At 34.3% G+C, this 18,884-nt stretch overlaps 1 protein-coding gene across 1 annotated transcript in view; it reads left to right on the forward strand.

Annotated features, from left to right (window-relative positions):
• GTF2B (general transcription factor IIB) overlaps positions 1-18,884 on the forward strand; it is a 31,574-nt gene that overhangs the window by 2,563 nt on the left and 10,127 nt on the right. The window contains exon 2 of the mRNA XM_077120362.1: positions 1,650-1,756. Coding sequence (XP_076976477.1) covers positions 1,650-1,756 — 107 coding nt within the window. The remainder of the gene's footprint in view (positions 1-1,649; positions 1,757-18,884) is intronic.

Consider the following 18,884-nt stretch of genomic DNA (forward strand, 5'->3'; position numbering starts at 1 on the left):
CTGCCATCCAGAACAAGAAATCAAATTCCCCTGGCACCCCAGAAACCTCTCTTCTGTCTTCAATTATTACCCCTTCCCATAGGTAACCATCTTCTGACTTCTAATACCATAGATTTACTTGGCCTGCTTTAAAGTTTTCATAAATCAAAAATGTATTCTTTTCATCAGCATTTTGAGTCATCCATGTTATTACATGTAACTGCAGTTCTTGTATAGAATTTCAACTTTACTTTTTTTGCTTAGCCTATTTTTGAGAAACATGTTTTCATATCATTATACAGAGTCATATAAATACTACTAAGATAATCTATCTACTTTTTAATGGTGCAGAATTATTGCTAGATCAGTCCTTTGTTAGTTATGTTCCACATGACTGCCCATTCTCATTTTATAATTATTGTTATTCTAACATTTTTGCTTTATTTCTCCATAGTTTTTCATAATTTATATTAATTGCTTAACATTTTATTTATGTCATAATTTAATTAAGATATTTCCCTAACAGCAGTTTATGGTATAAACACAAATATAAAGTAGTCCCCCATTTTTCCATCAAGAATTCCAAAACATATTTTGGTTAACTTGAAATATAAATATTGAGTGATGTGAATCATTTTAATGGTTTTCCAGTAGATACCATCTTCTAAGTAATTTGAGAGCTAGCCTTTTGAATTTTGTGCTGGAACTAGAAATCAAAGCCACAAATTCTTATTTATGTACTTTTAGAATGGTTGATTTTTTTATCTTTTAGATGTCAATTTGTGATAGCCACGACATACCATTTCCTGTATTATTTCAAGGGAACTTTATAAAAAGGCTTATTTTTAGTAATGCCAGACATTTGTGATTGTAAGGTCATATACCCCAGAAATAATTACTAAATCCATGTTATATTTCATTGTCGCTTAATAATTACTAAATCTCTGTTAAATTTCTTCCTTGTTTTTAAGTTGATTCTCTCAAGTCATTTAAACTTAATGTGTCTCCTCCAAACTGCTTTTAAAATAACGGAATAAATTATTGATATCACAAATAGTTTAAAAAGTAGTTGATGAAACCATTTCTTGAATGTTTAAGAATTTAATTCTTGGCTAAATGGAATAATCAGGTCTTAAGTTTGGAAGAGCCACCTCTACCATCTCTCATTTATATACCAAAGTTCAATATACTGTTTTAAATATATTACTAAGGTAACTAGCAAGTAGAAGAACACAAACTTAAAACATATTCTCTAACCCAAGAAATGGCTGGCAACAGACAAACTGGATGGTTAATTGTAAATGTTATAGATTATTATGATAGCTAGTCTCCTAGTCATTCTACATGAATCAATTTTTTTTTTAAATCTTAGTAGCCTACATGTTAAGAGAAGAAACACTTTTGTCTTCTGTTTAAGCCTTGAAAGCCATCCATGTCTGAAAACCAGTAGCTAATACACATAGTTCCAATGAAATCTACCTGTTTTGTTACTGGCTGTAACATAAAGGAAGCTAACCAGATGTTTACTTTGAAAACCTTACCTTAAATGTATGTTATAAATGTACAGTATTGGAAAAGTGTTCAAAATTCTCCTTTTTTTAAAAAAAACCAAAAGACTCCTTTGTTAACACTGGTTGATAGGATATAAAAATACACTTTTTTTCCTTTAGTTTGGATGCTCTTCCAAGAGTTACATGTCCAAATCATCCTGATGCAATTTTAGTGGAGGATTACAGAGCTGGTGATATGATCTGTCCTGAATGTGGTCTGGTTGTAGGTGAGTAGTTATTATGACTTTAACTAAAATCACTATTTTGAGTGTTTTGCATTTGTATATTTTCCAAGCTTTTTTTTAATGTGAATACATTTTTACTTTTTTTCTCCCACAAGTAATTCATATTTATTGTGAAACAGAGAATTAGAAGCAAAAATGAGTGAAAGTAAAATAAATTATACAAAAATAGCCATAATTTTATTGTATATCTAAGTGCTGCATATATTCCATACTCTGGGGTGTGAGAGAACTTTAAAAACTAAAATTGAAACAACTGATCCAAAAGAAAAGAAAAGAAAAGGCCCACAGCGTTTTCCTGAGTCCTTAGTCAGATTCGGTGTGAAGAAGAGGGATGATACCCATGCATGTGAAATAATAAATGTAATCCTACTTTTGGGTGGTTTGTATACTTCAATGTATTAACTATTAACACATTTACTATATACTGAGCAGTTCTCTGAATGATTTACATATATACACTCAGTTTATCTTCAGAAGAAATCTGTGAGAGAAATACTGTACTAGTTTGAAACTGTTATATACCCTAGAAAAACCATTTTCTGTCAGTCCTAATCCAGTCTTGTGGAGCCAGACCTATTGTTTAGGGTTGAACCTTTGATTAGATTGTTTCCATGGAGATTGACCCATTCAAGGTGGGTCCTCATTAGTTTACTGGAGTCCTTTATAAGGGGGAACATTTTGGAGTTGATTCAAAATCAACACAGATGCAAACATTTAGAGATGTTTGGAGTGCCAGCAGAGAAAACGTAGATGCAGACGTTTGGAAATGCAGAAGTTCCAGGAGTGGCCAGGAGCTAAAAAAGCCAACAGAAGCTAGACAGGAACCAGAGCCCAGCAGATGTTGCCATATGCCTTTCTGTGAGATTCTAAGCTAAGAGATGAAACCCAGAGTTTTGCCCCAGAGCAGCTAAGTTAGAATACACAGAAGCCAAAAGAGAAAGCCACTGGAATCAGAAGGTAAAGGCAACGGAACTGAGAACAAGGACCAACAGACACCAGCCAGATGCCTTCTCATGCATCAGACATCTGCCTTTCTTCAGAATCAAAGTATCTTTCTCTGGATACCTTAGTTTGGACATTTTTAAGACTTCATAATTGTATGTAAACTTGTAACTTAAAAAATGCCCTTTATAAAAGCCATTGCATTTCTGTTATATTGAATTCCGGCAGCATTGGCAAATTAAAACAAGTACCAACATTATCTTCATTTTACAGATGAGGAAACTGAAGTTTAGGTATGGAGTCTGGCTCTATAGTCTTCACAGGAGCCAGATTTATATCGTCTATGACGTTTCATAATAAATGAGTTCAATCTGGGGTCAGCAAACTATAGCCGACCACCTGTTTTTATGTGATCTGGGTGCTAGGATTGGTTGTTACATTTTTAAATGATTGGAAAAAATCAAGAGTAATACTATTTCAGAACCCGTAAAAATTACATCGAATTCAAATTTCAGTGTTAGCAAACTTTTCTTGGAACACAGCCAAGCTCATCTGCTTATGTTTTATCTATGACTGCTTTCACATATCAACCAAAGCATTTAGTGGTTGCAATAGAGACTATATGTGGTTCTCTCATCACCACTTCATAGTTCTACTCAGCACCCTGTAAATCCCAGTGATGCAGGTAGAGTGCTACAGCATTTCGAGTGCCATGTGTGTTCTTACCTGTCATGTCAAAACAAGTAAAAAAGTGTACTTGGAATATTGTGCTTTTAAGGCATAGTGGAGTGTGGATTATTTTGCTATCAAATTAGATAGCAAAGCATTGTATTTGTTATGCAAGAATACAGTAAACATTGACATCCATTGAAGCACTCATCACAAAGCAATGATCAGTGTTCTAGTTTGCTACTTGCCAGAATGCAACATACCAGAAATGGAATGGCTTTAAAGGGGGAATTTAATAAGTTGCTAGTTTACAGTTCTAAGGCCAAGAAAATGTCCCAATTAAAACAAGTCTATAGAAATGTCCAATTTAAGGCATCCAGGGAAAGATACCTTGGTTCAAAAAAGCCAATGATGTTCAGCTTTTCTCTCTCAGCTGGAAGGGTACAAAGCGAACATGGTGGTGTCTGCTGGCTTTCTCATGGCTCTACAAAAAGGGACTATCTCCAAAATGTTTCCTCTTTTAAAGGATTTCAGTAAGCAACTCCATCTTCAGCAGGTGGAGACACACCTCCATGGAAATCATCTAAACAAAAGTTACCACCCACAATTGGGTGGGTCACATCTCCATAGGAACAATCAAAATGCTCCCACCCAGCCATATTGAATGAGAATTAAAGGACATGGCTTTTCTGTGGTCCATCACAGATTCAACCTGGCACAGTCAAAAGTTAGAAAATTTAAAATGGAATATCTCATCACAGCCTAAAGTGGAAATGAGACTGCAACTAAAGTATATTTTTGAGTGACTTATTTGCAAGCCGAGCAGGAAAAGCCAATGGTGAGTTAATCAATTTTGGTTTGATTGCAATAGCTGAAGAAATATGTGCAGAGAAAAACTTATGTAAGACTATGGGACTTTCAGCAAGAGTAGTCACTTGAAAAGTTGAGGATATGGTCCTGGCCCATGGACTTTCAAACAAACAAACAAACCAACAAAAAGAAACAAAAATATTCAACAGATGATGCTGCAGTAATGGGATACTCACACGGAAGGAGTATGAAATGTGACCCCTGCCATGCTGCATATCAAAAAAAAAAAAAAAGGTTGAGGCCATGGGAAGCAACATCAATGGTCAATCAAAAATCAAGGCAAATGATTTCAAGTATTTTTCCTTGACTATCAGTCAGCAGATGTTACTGATACTAACTTAGTTGTTTATTCAAGGAGTCATTCATGAGTTTGAAGTGACTAAAGAGTTAACCTCTGAATTGTCTGCATGGAATAACTACAGGAGAGAATATTTTCAAAGAAGTTGGAAGTGTACGAATTCACTACAGCCTGTAGAAGTGTTATAACTGATGGATATAAAAATATGAGTGGAGCAGAAGACTTCATTGGACAAATTTATAATGATTGTAAAAATGTAAAGTATTTAAAGTCTATGGTTTTTCATTACATTATTCATCAGTAGGTAGTTTGTGGAAAATAGATGAATCTCATTTGTTATTGAACCAGTAGTGTAAACAGTGAACTTTATCCACTCTCATGGACTCAGCCATCATCAATTCTGTTAATTTTTTGTCAGAAATTGAAGCTGAATTACCCTGACGCTCAGCAGTTTGATAGCTTAGCAATGGCAAAATTTGTATTGCAATTTGTTTTTTCAAGCTCAGGGCCAAGATTGAAATTTTTCTGAACCAGTACCGCCCTCAACCACTAAATGGCTTTGGAAGTTAGTTTTTGCTGCACACTTGTGAGTATTTTTTTAATGAAATCAACCTAAAATTCAAGGTAAAACAGTAGTAAACTAACATTGCATCGCAGGTAATGTCAGATTGCTTTATTACACTTAAACAGTGCTGTTGAAAATAAGAACCCATAATTTTGTTCCCATACACATTTGCAGTAGATTCGTTTTTGAGTTCAAACTTCAGATTCAGCAGTGTTTTTCAGATTATAATGGCAAATGCAACAGAAATTTTTGCATTTCAAAACCATTTAACTGCAGTTAAGGAACTTCCCACCTAATCTTCAATTGGAAGTGATTAACCTGAAAGTAAAAGACAGATAAATATCAGAAGAAAAATATAACAAAATTCTATAAATGCCTTCCAAGCAATGAATATCTTCATATATTGTAGATTAATACCAGTATTTGGCAGTATCTGTCTGTGTAAAAACATTTTCAAAGATGAAATACACAGCATCTTTTTACACATCAGCATTGACAGAAACCTTTGTAATCAGTTTTGATTTTAGAGAACACTAACTTTAAACTCAAAGTGAAATGTTATCCCCCAAAAAGATATTTCCATTCTTCTTCTTAGATACATATTACAATAAGCTGTACTCAATTATTAATGTATTTTAATTTAATCAGAACCTTTTGGATTCCCCCCTTTTTGTAAGTACCTATGTAATATTTTCAATTTTGCCTCTTGACCCACGAAGACTAAAATACTTACTGGATGATCCCTTACAGAAAATGTTTGATCCCAGATTTAAATGAGAGGAGTCTGATTTTTCCAGAGTATTTAAGATCAAGCAGATAAAGTATAAAGGTGAAGCGGAGGTGAAAATTAAAGATAATTTCAGCTTCTTGGCTCTCCTGAGTTCGATAGCCATTTAAAAAGAAGTGCAGAGGATGCAAGGGCAGTTCAGTGGTAGAATTCTCACCTGCCATGTGGGAGACCCGGGCTTGATTCCCTATCCATGCACTTCCCAAAAAAAACAAGCAAAAGCAAACAAAAATTCAGCGTGGTGCTGCAATAACGGGATACTCATGTGGAAAAATAATGAAATGTGACCCCATATGTATACAGCATACAAAAAAAAAAGTAGTGCAAAATTCTGTATATCTCCAGTCCATCCATACACTTCACGTTCATTTTAACCAACAAGGCTATGAGTAAGATTAACTGGGAAAGGAAGGTATAATTCACAAAACTTATTTGCTTTATTGAAGTTGGAATCTCTCCTTCTTACTTGCATTTTTCTGCTATATGAAATTATCTTTTTGTTTTTGCTTTATTTACTTATTAATATTGAATACCAGCATCATAACCACCTGTATTTTATTCCACCTAAAGCTCCTATACTAAACTTTAAGGTTTGAGAATCAAAAACATCTGATCAAACTTCCTTTAATTTCTGTGATCTGTGATATTGATTCTTCTCATGCAAACATAATATTAGTATTTATTTTAATATGTACAAAAACCTCTTTCACAGATATTTATGATTATATGTGTGGTGTGATGTCCATAAGTGAAGATTGCATTCCATGACCAAATAAGAGTCTGATAACAAAATTGTACTTTGCTGAGAGTATCATGATGGAAATTAAGTTGAAGATAGCTTAATTGAGCATGATCTTCCATGAGTCTCAATTAAAAGAAATATATCTGCACACATAAATACAAATATGCATACATATGTGTGTTTATATATATCATCATTATTTATCAATAACAAATTTAAACTGCTTTATATAGTTTTGGATTTGTGTAATCTTGCCGGTTTAAAGGTATATATATGCTCTGTTGTCAGCTCAATTCAGCCTTTTCCATATGTATTTATTTTCCAGGGCTGCTATAACAAAGTACCACAAACTTGAATGGCTGAAAAAAACAGAAATATATTCTCTCACAGTTCTGGGGGATGGAAGTTCAAAATTAAGGTGTTGGCAGGACTAGGGTATAGGGAAAAATCCTTCCTTGCTTCTTTGTAGCTTCTGGTGGTTGCTCACAATCCTTGCCATTCCTTGGTTTGTAACTACATCACTCAAAGCTGTTCCTCTGTTGTCACATGTCTTTTCTTCCTTTGTCACTGTGTCCTCTTGTCTCATAAGAATACCCTAATCTGTTATGTCCTCATCTTAATTTAACTTAATTATATCTGCAAAGACCCTATTTCCAGTAAAGTCATGTACACAACTACCAAGGGTTAGGATTTGAACATGCATTTTGGAAGGGGACACAATTCAACCCGTTATACTTATTAGTTATGCTGAGGAGACGTAGAAGAAATCAAGCTGGGCAAATATTCTGCAATCCATTAAAGGGCATGAAGTTTGCATCATTATTTTATATCTGAGATTTTGGTATTCGTAGAGCATTTGAGTCCCGGCAACAACACTGCGTGTTTCCTAATAAATGATCTTGATATATCAGAGGTGATTTACTGTTTAAAATATTTTTAACATTTTGAATAACCTTTGATTTAAATAATCACCACACAATTTAGAAACTGAAACAAAGAATTGTTTTTAGATAGTCCTGTACTTTATTAATGTTTAATTTATGGTTGAAATTTAAGACTGCCTGTTGTCACTAATTCCCCTTAATTTCAAACTCATAACAATCATCTTCAGAGGCATGTATTGCCCCTTTCAAATGAGTCAGGCTACTAGGAAAGCTCATTATTAACACTTTTTTTAAGAAGTAATTCATTAATACAAAAAATGTTTTTATCTTACATCATATAGACTACCTGTTCTCCAGCCTCTAATAATTTTCTTTAATAATTGTGTTTCGAGCCCTCACTCATAATCTCCTTGGGGCCCACATCCAGCCCCAAATGAGTGCCAAATGTAGATTTTTCTTAAAGCAGCACCTCACTTCCAGGAACCAATTTCTGCTTTAGTAACAGTTATATAGCACAACACCCCAAATTTAGTGTCTTAAAACAACCATTTTATTTTGCTCATGATTTTCTAAGTCAGGAGTTTGGGAAGAACTCATCTGGGCAGTTGTTTCTTTCATGTGGCATTGCATTGGTTATGCCTGGAGGATCCATTTCCACAATGGATCCTCTGTGCTTCTTGGCCTCCTTACATGGTCTCTCATTCTCCTGGACTTCTCTGTAGTTTTCTCAGGGTAGTCATTTCTTGTTCATAGTGATTGTTTTCCAAATGAAATATCCCAAAGCAAGTGTTTTGAGAGAAAAAGTAGAAGCCAGATCAGGGTAGTTAAGGCCTGTTGCTATACTGGCAATCACTTCTGTATTTAAAGCAGGCTTAGGGCCCACATGGATTGGAGTAGTTGGAGAAATAGTCTCTACCTCACTGTGAGTGTGACAAGGTCATGTTGCAGAAGAACAGTAGGTGGGAGATAACTATTGCAGCTATCTTTAGGAAATACAATTTGTCACATTTAATGTCTTTTTTCTTTTAATATTGAAATGAATAAGTAATATTTAGCCTCCTGAAATTTAGGTTGTTTCTAATTTTTGAGGCTAATTTTTAAGAAGTATTTTTATCAAGATATCTTCACACACAGACAGTCCATCCAAAGTATATAATCAGTCATTCACAGTATCATCACATAGTTGTGTATTCATCACCGTGATCATTTTTAGAACGTTTGTATCACTCCAGAGAAAAATTAAAAAAGAAGAGAAACCATACATCTGATACCCTTTACCCCTCCCTGTAATTGACCACTAGTATTTCAAGCTACCCAATTGTTTTTCACCCCTTCCTTATCCCCCTCTTTTATTTATTTTTTGTCCTTATTTTCTTAGTCATCTGTCCATACCCTGGATAAAGCCACAAGGTTTTCACAATCACACAGTCACATTGTAAAAGCTGCAGTTTACACAATCGTCTTCAAGAATCATGGCTACTGGAATATAGTTCAACAGTTGCAGGTACTTCCCTCTAGCCACTCCAATACACCATGAACTAAAAAGGGATATCTATATAATGCATAAGAATAAATTCCAAGATAACTTCTTAGCTTTGTTTGAAATCTTTCAGCCACTGAAACTCTATTTTGTCTCCTGTCTGTCTTCTCCCTTTTGGTCAAGAAGGTCTTCTCAGTCCCATGATGCTGGGTCCCAGCTCATCCCCGGGAGTCATATTGCCAGGAAAATTTACACCCCTGAGAGCCATGTCCCATGTAGTGGGGAGGGCAGTGAGTTCACCTGCTGAGTTGGCTTAGAGAGAGAGGCCACATCTGAGCAGCAAAAGAGGTTCTCCAATTATTGATAAATCACAGAAGAGGTTCTCTTGGGGTGAATTTTAGGCATAATCTTAAGTAAGCTAGCTTCTCCTATGCAGAAATAAATTTCATAAGGGCAAGCCCCAAGACTGATTGCTCAGCCTATTGAATTGGTTGTACCTACTGCTTATGAGAATATCAAGAATTCTCCATGTGGGGAAGTTTAATATTTCCTCCTTTCTCCCCAGTCCCACGAGAGGACTTGGCAAATACCCCTTTATTCTCTGCCCAAACTATTCTGGGATGTATCACACAAATCTGTACAAACCAATAAGATCTTACTCCTTATTCAAGATTACATGTAACTATGATGTCCAAATAAACTGACCATACAAGTTAAATAATGTGCTACCTAAAATATAAATTTTGCACCAAATAAATATCTCTCCCTTAGTCTCACACAGAAGTTTACGTTTTAAAATATAGACCATATTATCCTTTACTTTTTAGTCCTATCCAGATCATCTTCATTCATATCTCTAGTCAACTTCTGATCACTTTTTTACTTTTTTTAACAATTGCTATATGGGGTAATACTGACTTTCATAGTTTCAGTGCTCTAACTCTGAGTCTCAGGTGTTACATAAATACCTGAAGTTTCAGGGAATGATCAGGTTCACAAATAGCTCAGTATCTCAGAATGTAGAAATAACAAGTTACAACTCCTGAATATGTGACTGCTGCAAGAGCTTACAATCTAGGTCTCTTTACAATAGGCCCCAACCTGATGACTCATGCTGTCAATTTCAGCTGTCCAAGTTTGTATATTATAGTTAGTCCATCTGAATGAGGCATGATAATATTGGTCTTTTTGTTTCCGAGATTTCATTCAACATGCTGTCCTCACGGTTCATTCACCTAGTTGCACGTGTAGCTATTTTTAATGGTGTTTTTAATGCATTTAATATGTAATATTTACTTGATTTTCCTTTTATATTTGTTACAGGATTTTTTATATAAAGCATTTTGATTTGGCATAGGTTGTATCATTTTATGAGTGATCCTTAAGATATTGGGGTGATCTTTAACAGGACCAGTTTTTAAAGCAAGATTTTGTCGTTCCTACCATAACATTATTGGTACCAATAGCTTTTGTGAGTTTTCCCAAAGAATTCTTTATGAATTTATCACTTTAAAAGTTGGACACTAGGCGGCAGTATAATCACATTTAGATCATCAGTTTGTTCATAAATTTGACCTTATTCAATGTTTGTACATTGATTTTCAGTCAGCACAGTACTAGGTTACTAAGTTGCTGTAATAGCTGTTAAAACATGAAAGTGGTCTATCATGAATTTTATAAATTAGGATTTCACCATGAGGACTTGTTTCAAACTAGAGTATCATTTCTAGTTAAAGCAAGCCACTTTTTGTGTACCATTTAAATCTAAATTCTCATATTGTTCTTAAAAACAATATAAGGAAAACACCAGAAAATAATTTAGGTAGATTTGAAACAAAAATGAATTACTTATGGCCTTTCCCTCCTAAACTCTTTCCGGGTGTAATTTATACCAGTGAAACTAAAACATGTAAGCATTTAAGAATCAGCTGGGAAACATGATTAAAAAAATTCTGGGCCCCACTCCCAGAAATTGTATTGCAGGTAGTACAGTGATAACTTATTAAGGAACACGAATCTTTACTGTTTACTTTGCAATTTACTATATTATTTGAGATCTTCTGTACTTTTAGATTCTTCATCTTTATTTTCTTAATTTTCTTGTCTCCCAAGCTAGACTGAAAACTCCTGCAGGGCAGATAACATATAATCATGTATCTCCCTAGCTCCTAATATAACCAAAAGTCAGTAGCCCTAGAATTAATAAACTATGCAACTGTAGTCAAGTTACATAATTTCTGCAAGCTCAAGTTTCTTCATCTATAAAATAAGACTTCTTTTCCTCCAAAAAAGAGCCAGGTTAAAAATCAAATTAAAGAATATATAAAGTATATAACTCTAGTATGAGTCTTCAGTGATAAATATTTTGGGAATGTAAGTGTTCCTTTTTTCTTAACCTTATAGAAAATGATGGTTATTTGAAGTCTGAAATACCATTCTTTCTATTTGTCAGTTGAGCTATGTATTTGAGCGATTGCTATGGATCTGACATATCTTGTGCTTTGATTGTACTATTTTATAGATTATTAGGTTACCATCTTTAAATTAGTAGTCACAGTATTTCAGCTTTATTTTAATATGACAAAATTATGTTTCTGAAGTATAGCATGTTTCTCTTCAGTTTCGTGGTCTTGATTTGTCATCCCTTTGGCAGCTCTTCTTGCTTAATTTACAATTTTTAATTTGGACACTACTTTCTGTTAAGCATCAGAATATTACTAATTTCACTTGGTTATCACAATTGCTCTTTGAGTTAGGGGTTTTCCAGTTTACAGATGGGGAAACTGAGGCCTAGAGTGCTTAGGTAATTAGTGCAAGATTCCATATCTAGTAAATGCAAAGCCACTTAAATCCAGATCTGTAGAGATTCAAAAGTCCTTGGTCTTTCCAACTCTACTGCATCTCTCGGTTAAGCACTGTCGTCAGTAAGAGTGATAGTAAGATGAGATGGGGTGTGGAAGGAAGGGTGTCAAATTAATATCACAGAGTATGGTAAAAGCTTAAATATATAACTTCCATGTGTGGTGAGAACAGAAAGAAAGGGAATGCTGACTTCCTAGGGAAAATACTGCTGAATTTATATTGGAGCCAGATCTTTAAGAATGAGTGATGGTTTATGGAGAGAAAGTCATTCCAAGCAGAGGGAAAAAGAAAACTATACATAAGGATAGAGGTTTGAGGAGTTTTAGTATGTGAGTGACTGAGTTGATTGTGACCAAGGCTAGGATGCATATTGCATCAGTGTCACGGCTCCTCAGCCTAATTGCTGCTGCTACAGAATTAGCTGTATTCAAGGCAAAGCAAGATGTATACAGTTATTTGGGGTTGGAACATACGATCTATTTTCTTTTAGAAACTTTTACAAATGGTAATTACACTGTCAGCTTGTATAGGTGTTTTTTGCTTGTTTGGGTTTTGGTTTTTTAGGGTCTAAATGTCTTGATTATGGTAGGATTTTCTGGGTACTCTTGGAAATAAACCTTGACATGCTTTTTTTCTAGCATAATTCATTCTGTGTTCCTACCCAGCTTGTATTATGAGAACATAAACTGATTTAGAAACTGACTGTATTTTTAATAGTACCTCATTTATAAAGAACCTCTTGATCAGAGTTCTCTTCAAAATTGTATTTTTAGCACAAGATTTAAAAAAAAAATGTACACAGGATTCGTTGGAATGTCATGAGTGGTAAAAAAGGTTACATGACTAAGGAAGGTATAGAAGCTAATGGTGCATTATATTTCCAGTATTAGATTTGCGGTACAGTAGAATTGGCTAAGAAGTATAGCACTTTTTCACTTTTAGTTTTTAAAATATATTTGATGCCTTGGATTTGTTCATGTTTTGAATAATATTACATTCTAATTATTGAACTTTTAGATTTTAGCACATCCTGGAAAACTTTGTAGTTATATACTGAACAAGTTTTAGACAAATCTAGTCTATGAAACAGGTAATTTTGGGTATTGTTCTAAAACTCCCATGTTCAGAATTCTCTGTGACATGTTACATACGCCAAATGTTTAAATAAAGTTAATTTCCAGGAAGATGGCAGAAGGAATTGAAATTCTGGGCACCACCTTTCATATTCCCTTTTAAAACATTCCTTTATTAAATTACAGCAGGGAACAGAAAACAAAATATTCTTTCAGGATCAGACTAGAAAGTTAGACCCTCTCCAGAATTGGCTTCCTGTCTATGATGGTTTGATGTTCCCCACTGAAACATCTTCGTAAATTTAATCCATGCCTATGTGTTTGAATGTACTCTCCTTTTTCCTCTTTCCACTGGCCGAAATATAGACATAATGGAAGAGAATACAGCAGCCATCTTATGCTACAAAATGCAAGCCATGTTGAAGATGAGCATATCAGAAAAATAAAACAAACCTGGGTCACATGATTCCAGGATGTAACCATACTGTAAATGTAAGAAATTTCTGACTTAGTTTAGGTCATTGTTATTTTTGCTTTGATTGTAGCAGCCCTACCTGCATCTTTACTAATACACAATTAGAATTGTTTGAGCAATCTCCTATCTACCAGGGACCCAAAAGAACTGAGAGTGCTGGTGGCAGTGGATTGAAAAGTTTTCCTTCCAGCCACCTCCACTGGATTGATTCTGTTTATTCAACTTGTAATAAAAAATTATTATCATGAAGCTTATGATTACAGACTGAATTATGAAAGGAGAGCAGTGATTCTGCCCGATATACTTTAATTACTAGAAGAAAAGTTATAGAAAATACCTGATTTATGTGATCAGTGAAAAAGAGTCTCCATAATGTTTCTATTAAATGTGTGCAGAGAAAAATAACACAATACAAGGGAACAAACAAACAGTTTTAGGAGCAGTTAGCAGATTTCACATTCTAGGAAATCAAGTCAGTAAAGCAGAGAACAAAGCTAAGACATATCCACAGAATATAGGAAGTTGCAGAAAGCAGTAAAAGATAAGATATCCATCATAAAATATTTAAGATGTAATAGAAGATAACTTTACCTTCCTGGAAGATTACTTCAGAGTTGCAAGTCAGGAGTCCATCACCCCAACTGAGGCATTGCATCCTTTTAACATTTTTAAATTTTATTAATAAAGACTTAACAAGCAACCAACTAGTAAAAAGGTTATGTTTGAAGGACCTAAAATCATATTGACAGACCACGTTTCTGTGGCAGATGCCAAACTATGATAACGTTGATTCATCAGTTTGTCATATGACACAAAAGAAAGTTATAAAAAACATTTTTATGAATAGAGGTATAAATTTGAAAAATACAGTGCTGAATTCTGGTTGCTAACTGTCATGTGGAACAGTACTGATAACTTCATTGCTATATCTGGTTTTTCTCTTTTGGGGCACATGGTAGGAACGTAATTAATTCCTTACCCCATTGACTAGTTTTGGTCATTGATACATGAGTGGAAATGTTTGTATCACTTCCCAGTCAACAACCATCAAGTTAGTACATAACATTCACTGCGTTCCCTTCCCACTCTTGTGAAGATGGGCTTTGTCTTGGGTAGTCGGGATTCCATCACCTTCAGTAAGAATGACTTGGACAGCCCCTCAGCTGTCCCTTTATAGACATTAAAGAATAAGAAATAAATCCTAGTTTTAAGCTACTCAGCTTTTGGAATTATTTTTTTACTTCAGCATAATGTATCCTGACATGTATGTGTTAGAAGAATAAAAGCCCCCAAACAGCTATGTTTCATTCTTAAAATGTAAGATACTACATAAGAAACCTGGTCTGCCAAGATGACAGACATTTAATAAACTCAATATTTATTCCATGTATATAATATGCTGAATTAGAGTAGAGTGACATCTTAATAGAAGACTTTCAAATCACCTGTGGCTTTAATACGTAATGTTAAAATATTGGAAACGTTCCTGTTTATAATCAGGTGTATCATTTTGAAAGTTTTGGTCAGTGCTATAGATATGAAATGGAAATGGGAGTTATGCATTGGAAATGAAACAAGGCCTTTACCACACTGGTGGGGTTCTATATCTAGAATATTCAAATCATATTTAAAAAATTAATTAAAAAAAGTGGCAAAATATAAAATGTAGAAATTATTAGCTTAAAGGAAGATTTTTTTAACACCCCCACCCAATCTAGATCTAACCTTATATATGACATTTTTATTTTGAAATCTAAAAGACCTTCAGGAAAGAAAATATTTCCTTGACCAGGAAGATAGCTAAAAATTGTTCAATCCTTCCTAAAATAATGTATAGGCTTGGTGCACTTTAATTTAAAATTAACAATATTTTGGTAAGAACGAATTTTTATTCATTGAGGTATAGTTAGATGCCAAAACAATGCAGAGATCCTAAATATAGTGACTTTTTTGACAGTGCATACTCCTGTGTAACTAATACCCTATCACCTCAGAATTTCCTTTATGCTGTTTTCCAGTTTAGTCAGCCCCTGCCCAACAACAATTACGATACTGATTTCTGTCCTTGCAGATTATTTAGCTTTCATTTAATTTTACCTTTTTGTGACTGATTTTTTAGGCTCAAGGTACATTCATGTTATTGCATGTAACAGTATTCTTTTATTTGCTGAATAGTGTTCCATTGTATACATTTTCTTGTCGAGGACCATTTGAGCTATTTACAATTTTTGGCTAATAGGAATGATGCTACTATGAATATTCTCATTTGAGACTTTTATAGGCAAATACTTAGGAGTGGAATTGCCAGTATGTGAATTAGGTGCCAAAGTGATTGAGCCATTTTTAATTGGTGGTTGCGATTCTAACAATTACTCTAAATTTCTTGTTGAGAAATGAGGTGAAACTGTCTAAGACTATTATGTGAATTTACGCATTGATATTTGATGCTTTCTTTAGAATACAGAAAAATATCTCATTTCATACTCATTAGTATCACTTTCTTTAGTAGTGGTCCCCAAACTAGAGCATACATATACCTTACCCTTAATGGTATTGAAAAAAAACATGAGCATTTCAGTTTATATTTATTTTCATTCTAAAAAATAAGCTTTGATATGTGGTTTAATTTTTGACCAAAACAGGAAAGAGAAATGAGACAAAATAAAGTTTCAGTGGCTGAGAGATTTCAGACAGAGTGAAGAAGTTATTCTGAAGGTTATTCTTATGCATTATATAGATATCCCTTTTTAGTTTATGGTGTATTGGAATGACTGGAGGGAAGTACCTAAAACTGTTGAGCTGTGTTCCAGCAGCCTTGACACTTGAAGACAGTTGTATAATGATAGAGCTTTTACAGTGTGACTGTGTGATTGTGAAAATCTTCTGTCTGATGTGCCTTTTTTCCAGGGTATGGACAGATGAGTAAATAAATATGGATAAAGAATAAATAATAGCGAGGATAAGGGGTAAAATAAATTGGATAGATGGAAATACTAGTGATCAGTGAGAGGGAGGGGTAAGGGGTATGGAATGTATGAGTTTTTATTTTTCTGGAGTGATGCAAATATTCTAAAAATGATAATGATGATGGATACACAACTATGTGATGATATCGTGAGCCATAGTTTGTATACCATGTATCGACTGTATGTCTGAAAATTTGTCAATAAAAATATATATATTTAAAAACGAAAGATCAGAAGTGCATCTCCTTCCACACTTAAATAAAATTGATTTTCTTTTTTTCTGACAAAAAAAATGTTGTTTAAGAACTGTACATGTGTGAAATATATAAATATATATGTTGGGTGTTTTAATTTCCTAGCAGGATTGCCTTGAGAGCAGGGATTTATTGGCTTATGGCTTCAGAGGCTAGAAGGTTTGCTTACTCAGTATCTGCTGGCTGGCAGGCAATCTTTGGAGTTTCCTTGGCTTTTCCGTCACATGGCAATACACATGGCAGTGTCTTCTTTCACTTTCTGTTTCCATTGACTTCCAACTTCTGGCTGTTACCATGGCTTCTTCCATCTGTGTTCAATTTCCTTTGCTTTAGGATTTCAGCCATATTGGATTAAGGCCTCCTTCATTCAGTTGGTTGCGGCTCAGCTAATAACATCTTCAAAGGTCCATTTTACAATTGGGTTCACACCTACAGGACCAGGGGTTGGGACCTAAGCATACCTTTTGTGGGGGACATTATTAAGTCCTCAACAGATGTGTTTCCTTTTTTGGATGGGGGACTTAAATAATTTAAGGTATTTTTTCAGTCATGCTCTGTAAATGAAAGGAGTAAAGAAAATTTTAGCTGTTAAGTCTTCATATATAGACCTTCTTCTGTTCTGGTGTTAATTATCCAAAAAAAGGAACTGATAAAAAGTTGGTATGCTTCTATTTTTAGAACTTTAAGGATATGTGAGGTTGTGTGTTTGCTAATTGGCAGGCTTCTTCCTTGTCAAAGATTCATTATACTCAAAAATTATGGTTACCTCGTACCATAACCCCTTGAAAAGATTCCGTATTGGAGTTTTCTTTCAGAGCAGTTTTCAAAAACCTTCCTCGTTTAGGTTTTCTTCAAATGAAATCCTTTGCATGTACTGATTTTTTTCTGAATGGATCTGCTCTATTTCTGTTACAAATGCAGTTAATCTGCTTGTCTGGTTGCAGTTTTGTGATGAATTATTTTGGAAATTTTATTTCTTCTACATGGTGTTTTTGAGCAGTTAAATATAAAAAGAGGGAATGTTAGCATAAACTGCAGATAATCTTGAATGAGTCATTTAGATCATTCCTACATATGTGGAAAAATTCTATCACTATCCAACTTTGGATGTTCTACTTATACTATACTAGGCCAGCTTTTATTTTTTCCTTTTAATAATTTTGCCTTTTTGATAGCAATGTAAAGTAGGCAATAAAATAAATTAGTGGTAAGTTAGTTTGGAACAAGAGAAAAACCCTATGAAGTGAAGCATCTTGGCTAATTAATGCTTTCTCTTCAAATTTCCAGAGACCTTTAATTTCATTACCCTTGTGACATGGACACATAGTCCAGGTGATAACTGGTTATTCCTTAGTGATTTGATTGGTCAAAGAAAAACTTATTTTACCAAAGCCATCAGTGGTGAATCATTCTTGAGTACTGTTTACCTACTTTCTTAAACAGAATATTGAGATTAGATTATGACCATTATATTCTGTTTGTAAACATTTTAATTACTGTACAATATGTAACTAGAAAGTTCACACTACCTCCCTTCTTGTCCTGATCAAACGCCTACAGCAGAGTGCTCTGCTACTTTTAAAGCTGAATATGGAGACTACTGTTTTAAAATTTTGCGTGTCCTTATTTCCAGCTCCCACCCCCAAAAGAGGAGAACCTATCAGAATAACTGCCATCTTTATCTGTATAGGAATAATAACTGTTATTGAACTTTAAACTGCCTTTTAAGCAATTTATGTGCACTGTATATGTGTTAACTTATTTAATCTTTGCGGTCTTTAGCGTTGGTGACGCCAAATCACAGAAATGAAGAATGAATTTGCCCAAGGTTTAACAGCCAGTAGCAGAGTTTACATTCTTAACCATTATATTAATTGATTCTCGGTACCTGTAACTTCTTTAATTGCTGTTGTAACTGACTTCTGCTATTCCGTACTTCTTATTGTAAATAGGCAAAGATAAAAATGTTCTGACTCCTGCTTTGAACTTTACCCAAACTTTCATGAAAAAGCTTTTGTTTTAGAAATGCAGTATAGAACAGACTCTGAATCAGTTGTGCATTTCACTTCTAGTCACATAAACTGTGCAATTCCAGGCAAATCCTATTTGTAAAGTGGCAAATAAATGGGTTTCTACCTTTATAAGGCTGTGAGGATGAAATGAGGATCTTCACAAAGTGCATAATGACCATTATATGTAAGTGTTAGGTGTTAACTCTTATCTATTGTTTAGATATCACTAGC

Source organism: Tamandua tetradactyla, chromosome 11 (genome assembly GCF_023851605.1).
Source record: "Tamandua tetradactyla isolate mTamTet1 chromosome 11, mTamTet1.pri, whole genome shotgun sequence".
Taxonomy (NCBI): domain Eukaryota; kingdom Metazoa; phylum Chordata; class Mammalia; order Pilosa; family Myrmecophagidae; genus Tamandua; species Tamandua tetradactyla.